Source organism: Malurus melanocephalus, unplaced genomic scaffold (genome assembly GCF_030028575.1).
Source record: "Malurus melanocephalus ecotype Western Australia unplaced genomic scaffold, MMel_1.1 scaffold_904, whole genome shotgun sequence".
Classification (NCBI taxonomy): domain Eukaryota; kingdom Metazoa; phylum Chordata; class Aves; order Passeriformes; family Maluridae; genus Malurus; species Malurus melanocephalus.
This window is the reverse complement of record NW_026624136.1, coordinates 32,547-38,451: the sequence shown is the minus strand read 5'-3', so window position 1 is coordinate 38,451 and position 5,905 is coordinate 32,547. Positions and strand designations below refer to the sequence as shown.

Here is a 5,905-nt window from a genome sequence, read left to right as displayed (position 1 = left end):
GCCGCCGCCCGCCCTCACCAGGGTCTCGAGCCTGGTAACCGCCGTCTCCATGTTGAATAGTTGACATTCCTCAGGCGGCGGCGGGGAGATCCCCACCCCCCGCGCCGCGGCACGGGAGAGTCGGCGGCGCCCATTGGCCAGCTGTCACTCGCCGCGCGCCTCCCATTGGCTGGCGGCTCGCGGGGCGCTCTCGCCATTGGCCAGGAGAGAATGTAAACCCGCTCCGAGGTACGGCCGAGCCCATTGGCCCGGAGTGSGCTCCGGCGGTGATTGGCCGGGGCGGGGCGCGCGGCGCTGGCGGGAAGCGGCTCGRGCCCGTCMGCTGCGGYYYTGAGGGGGCGGGGGCGCCGCTCCGTCCCTCCGGCCGCCTCCCGGTTGCGCCGCAGCCCCGGCGGGGCCGTTCCTCGTCCCGTTCACCCCACCGGCCTTTCCCAGCCGAGSGCTGCCCGCAGCCGATTGGCGGGACCGAAGCCGCTCGTCCAATGGCGGCTCCGCTCGCCTCAGGGCGCCCGGGACGGGGCGGGGCAGCGCCGGCCCCTCTCCCGTGGAGCGCGGGCGCGCCTCGGCGCCGCAGCCAATCAGCGCGCGGCTTACACGCGCCGCGTGGGGGGGGCGGCAGAGAGCGGCGCTGCCATTGGCTGGGAGCGGCGCGGGGAGCGGTTTGAATCGGCGGCGGCGGCGGGCGCTGAGCGCTACCGGGGCACTGGACACCCCGGGACACCCCCGGGACACCCCCGGGACACCCCCGGGACACCCCCGGGACACCCCCGGGACACCCCCAGGACACTCCCGGGGACACCCCCGGCACTGGGAACACCCCACAGGTGTGTGCAGGTGTGTGTGTGTGTGTGGGAGAGGATCCCCACTCTTGGTTCGGGGTCCCGGGTGAGCGGGGCTGGGGTGTCACCAGTCACCGGTCAGCTCGAGCCGTCCTCGGCATCGTTCCGTGGCTTCTTCGTGTCTTTTGTCACCGTTCTTCCAAGCGTCGTTTTCTCCAAGTTTAGTACTTCTCACGTCAGGCTAAAGAAAAACTGAACATTCGTTTATATTTATTATGTTTCTATATAAATAGTTACAATGTTTCTGTGTAATTTATAATGTTTCTAATTTCTTATTTATGTATAGGTATTTATACTATACATATTATTTCTATATTTCTATTATACTATATTATTTCTAATAYATTTATTATGTGTATATATTTAATTCATTAATGTCTATGTTACATTTATAAYAGCTATTTATTAGTGCTATTTATCTATGATATAAATAGAAAAGGGGATTAAAAGGCCCCTATAAAATGGTGCTTTCTGCATTCACTACTCRTGCACAAACACATCCCCACAGACCATACAAAATTAAGGATATATTTTCTATCAGTGGTATGTGATAATTCTACCAAGGTGACTGTGAATAACCTGGATTTTGCAGGTGCAGCCTGTATTATTCTCTTAGTTGGCAGCTCTGCCCCAATGTATAATTTAATTTATCTCCATATATTCTTTTYGTATGTGTCTTTTTCACCAGTAATGGCAAGGTATAAGAAATGCAAGCGAAAACGAAGAGCCAGAGCAAAACTTCGACTGGAAAAAAAGAGAAATGCTGCAACCCCCCAGGGCTCAGTTTGTCCTTCTCCATGGTAAGAGGCTCAGCTTGAACTTTGCCTTCCCACTCCATCCCTGGATTTGCTAATGGCTCATGGAAAAGAGGGAAATATTTATGCCAAGTAGATATAGCACTTCATGACATGGTTTGGTGTTATCCAGGTGAAGKTTGGGCATGATRGAGGTCTTTWCMWACTTTAATGTTTCTATGATTGATAACCATGAAAAGCATTCTGAATAAAAAGGTATTTCAAATAGGGTTTACCCCCTCTCCTTTATTGAAACGTATTTTGGCCTTTCCAAGTTTCTGTGATCACATTTACTCTGTTGTTACCACTGGTACCTACTTGTAATTTCCAGTTGATGGATYACACTAAACTTTTTCAAAGGCTGAAATGATAAATATAATTCTGACCTCATTCTGAAATGTTCTGTTGCAGGTCACCAGCTCATCTCCCTCTGAACACATCACCAGCCCCAAGGTGCTCGCTCTGGTCTTTCACCTTGCCCAGTGTAAAAAATGTGGTCAAACCTTTGACAACAGCAGCATCAWTTCTGTACTGGTGGTGCCAGAACAGGTTTGCACAGGTACATTCTTTCTTTGACATTAGATTTTTCTGYTTTAAACAGGGATTAACACTGTTTAGTGAGTGGGAAATATTTTATTGTACCAATTTCTTCTGTTCTGTCAGTACCCCTCCTAAAAATCAGATTGATCTTTGGAGACATCTGAAGGAAGTCAATATTCAAATACATTTAATCTGCTTTCTTTTTGTGCTTAGAGCTTTAAGGTGGTTAAAGACACCGTATTTCCATCACAAGTCTACTTAAGGGAATTAAATACATTCAGGGAGAAGCTGGAGAAGTTGGAAAGTGAATTTTCCAAGCTACAAGGAGCGCTCCAGGTCAGTCTCAGCCCAGCTGGGGCAGGGTGGTGTTTGCCTGGGTGAGGATGTAARGAACTGTGGTCAGTACAGATGCTCTGAAATCTGAACAGCTCCTCRGGGGTTTTCTGTGCATTCAGAGTTGCTAAACTGCTGCTACCTCAAGGCTTTTTAGACCTTTATAGCTCAACCTTTGTTGAAYATTTGTTGTCTAAAATCCCATCTACTTTTGCCAGTGGATTTAATGTTCTCTTTATTTATTTATGTCTGTTTCAGATGAACGGGGCTGCAGCTTTATCTCCAGAAAGTTCTCTTTGCCAAAGGTGTCATAAGCCAGTCCTGGGTGCTCCTGTGGGGACACAGATGGACCTTCCACCATCAGCATCCGTGCCTGTGTCCATCCCCCCTCCTCCTCCTCCTCCTCCTCCTCCTCCTCCACCACCACCACCTCTGCCTCCACCAAAACTGCCTCCAGCACCCCTCCTGCTCCCACGGGGCACTGCCTCTAAACCACTGCAGGTAGGGAATCAAGTTCATCTATTTTTTATTTCATGCCTGAGTTCTTTTTGGACCTGGATTCCTCAGGAATGAGCCTCTCTCTGAGCACTCAGTCGCCTTCCCATCCTAATTTCTCTTTCTAATTTCCCTTCCAAACCCCTTTGCTTTCAGGCACCAGCAGTGAAAAAGGATGGGCCCATGCACATCACCCTCAAAGACCTCCTGAATGTTAAACTGAAGAAGACAAACAGCAACCTGAGAATGGACAAGGTAAACTGGAGGATAAATAGGTGGTGGTATATCAAGGGACAATCCACTTTGGAACTGCTGTATTTCCTGCATTTTTCCCAATGAATTGATTCTCATCCAAACACACAGTGATCAGTTTCAAGTAACCATTTTAATTCTGCACCTGGATTTTGAAAGGGAAGAAATAAAGTGACAAACTCCAATCTCACCTGGCATCCAGACCAGTTCTAATTTTCCAATAAGAGCATGGAGCTTTCATGAAGCTTTGTGTGTTATCAATAGAGCTTGGACTTTTTTTTGCCTAGCTGGAATTTTGTTTGCAGAAGTGTTTAGATTTTTTTATTTTCTTGATTTTTTTTTTCTTAAATAAATCTATTTTTATTCAAGGCACGTTCAAATCTTAATAATTCATAAAAGTGTAAAAGCCATAAACCACAAAAATCTTTCAGAGTATAAATATTAAATAGATTTCAGGTTAGTGAGAYCTTATGCAGTTTTATCTGTGGTAACATTTCTTTCCTTGCTTTAGGARCAATCACCAACAAAGCCACGTAGGGCATTGATTACAGTCACAGATYTACAGAGTGTTAGTCTGAGACCTAAATCCAAGCCATCACCTCATACTACAAAAACTTTAATGTAAGATGCTCTCTTTCTTATTTTAATATTAGATTTTTCTGTTTTAAACARTGATTAACATTGTTTAYTGAGTGGGAAGTATTTCATTGCACCAATTTAATTTCTTTTTTTAGTACCTCCCCTAAAAATCAGATTGACCTTCGGAAACATCTGAAGAAAGTCGACATACAAAGGTCTGTTGCTTTCTATTCTCTTSAATTCCAATTTTTTAATCTAGAAAAAATAAAGAATCAATTAAACTAATCATAATCCCCCTTTCAGAAGTCCWGGTGGCACTCCTCTAAATAGTAAAGAAAACACTGAATGTGGCTCTGGGCTGACACCAATAATGACGCAGGCACTACGGCGCAAATTTCAGGCAAGTCACTGTCTTTTTGGAATCATGAGGTGTCTTTAAAATCCACAGAATTTCCTACTGATTTAAGGACTGCAGAATGCCCATGCCATGGCAGGTTATTTGACAATGCCAAGAGGAAAAATTGAGTTTTTCGTGACCAATCAGGTGCCTCTGTACAACTTTGAAATTCATAGTTCTGATTTGCAGAAGAACAAAATCTGAGGGTTAATAATATCTTTTATTTGAATGATTTGCTGTGTCTGTTTTATGGTGTCTGCTAAGAATTGCACTGTTTCATCTCAGTGCTGATCAGTTCAGGTATCCAAGTTCTGACCCTTTCCTTCTTTTGACAGATGGCTCACCCRAAGAGCCCCTCGCCTGCACGGTTGAGTGCTGCAAACAGCTTTGATGAAAAGTAAAAAGGAAAGTAGGTTTATGGAACAACATGTTTTCCATTTGTGGTCAGGAAGCCACTTGACTCCCATTTTTATCACACTCAGGCACATGTATTCTACACAAGTAGATCTAAGTAGAACATAAATTACACAAGTAAATCTAGTGCACAGGAGAATGGGGCATTATGAAACCCTGTAAAGCAGATTAATGGAAAAAAAAATAGGAAATTTCCAAGTCTTTTGACMCCTGGGTGCTGCTGAAGGAGGGACTATTGTGTTCCCAGCTCTGGTGCTGCTTGTCATACAAATATGTATGTGTTTGCTGAAATTCAGTATTTTTATTTCTTTTTTTTCAGTATTTTATATATATTTCAGTATTTTATATCTTTTTTTTATAACAAAAAGTATCTTGACGGTATTTGTACAGTTTCAAGAAAAGCAACAGTTTAATGCACTAATGTTATTAAAGTGGAAAGCTGCAAGGTTCAACCAACGGTTGGAGTCTGTGGCTACAAATGTGTGGGACCACTGCACTGTGTATCACTGCTGGCTGGTGTCTCATCACTATTAAAACGCTGCACTGCTTAAAGAGTTGGATAAGGTTAAAGTTCACCAAGTTCTGACACACACATACACAAGAACTCACATTATTATGGTTTATAATTGGTCATTTCACTGACCAAAAGGTGGGGAAAAACCCAACCACCCAACAAAATGCACAACAGATCGGTCAGAAATTCCATTTCAAACTATTTGGTGCTTTTTAAACTGGAAACTCCATTTCCAAGTGTATTTATTGCTTTGATTTGCCTCACAGCAAGCAGAGATTCTTAACTGCTATCAGACAGATGTTCTTAGACTGTATTACAGGGAATATCTTCTAGACAGCTGCAAGGTTCAGCCAACGGTTGGAGTCTGTGGCTACAAATGTCTGAGGCTATTGCACTGTGTATCACTGCTGGCTGGTGTCTCATCACTATTAAAACGCTGCACTGCTTAAAGACAAGGAATCAGAGCCTCCTCCCTCGTCCAGTTCCCGGGGTGGGCAGAGGGTGTGCCTGTTCCGCGGCTCAGCTCAGGACACGGACCAGGACMAGGGCAGATCGCGAGTCCCGGTAGCACAGCCGTGACCCGGCATCCCGGCACGGTCCGCGGGAGCGGTGGGGACCAGAGTTACCCACGATGGTGTCCGCGCTGTCACATCTATCCCCGCAGCGCCCGGTCCCTGCGCCCGTATCCGCGCCCTCCGGGGCGGAGCCGCTCATGCGCGGGGCCGGAGCCGGGGCTCCGCCGCTTCCG

General features: G+C 46.1%; 2 protein-coding genes across 2 annotated transcripts in view; one reads left to right on the top strand and one right to left on the bottom strand.

Annotated features, from left to right (window-relative positions):
• SKA2 (spindle and kinetochore associated complex subunit 2) overlaps window positions 1-140 on the bottom strand; it is a 9,660-nt gene extending 9,520 nt beyond the window's left edge. The window contains exon 1 of the mRNA XM_057386059.1: window positions 19-140. Coding sequence (XP_057242042.1) covers window positions 19-51 — 33 coding nt within the window. The 5' untranslated portion in view covers window positions 52-140. The remainder of the gene's footprint in view (window positions 1-18) is intronic.
• A 1,384-nt stretch (window positions 141-1,524) lies between these two features.
• On the top strand, window positions 1,525-4,716 carry PRR11 (proline rich 11). Its single transcript, XM_057386054.1, has 9 exons — window positions 1,525-1,639; window positions 2,045-2,192; window positions 2,387-2,509; window positions 2,765-3,007; window positions 3,158-3,256; window positions 3,765-3,874; window positions 3,988-4,047; window positions 4,136-4,232; window positions 4,565-4,716. Exons 1-9 carry the CDS (start codon window positions 1,530-1,532, stop codon window positions 4,628-4,630), a joined length of 1,056 nt encoding a protein of 351 aa, XP_057242037.1. The 5' UTR covers window positions 1,525-1,529; the 3' UTR covers window positions 4,631-4,716.
• The last annotated feature ends 1,189 nt before the right edge of the window (window positions 4,717-5,905 follow it).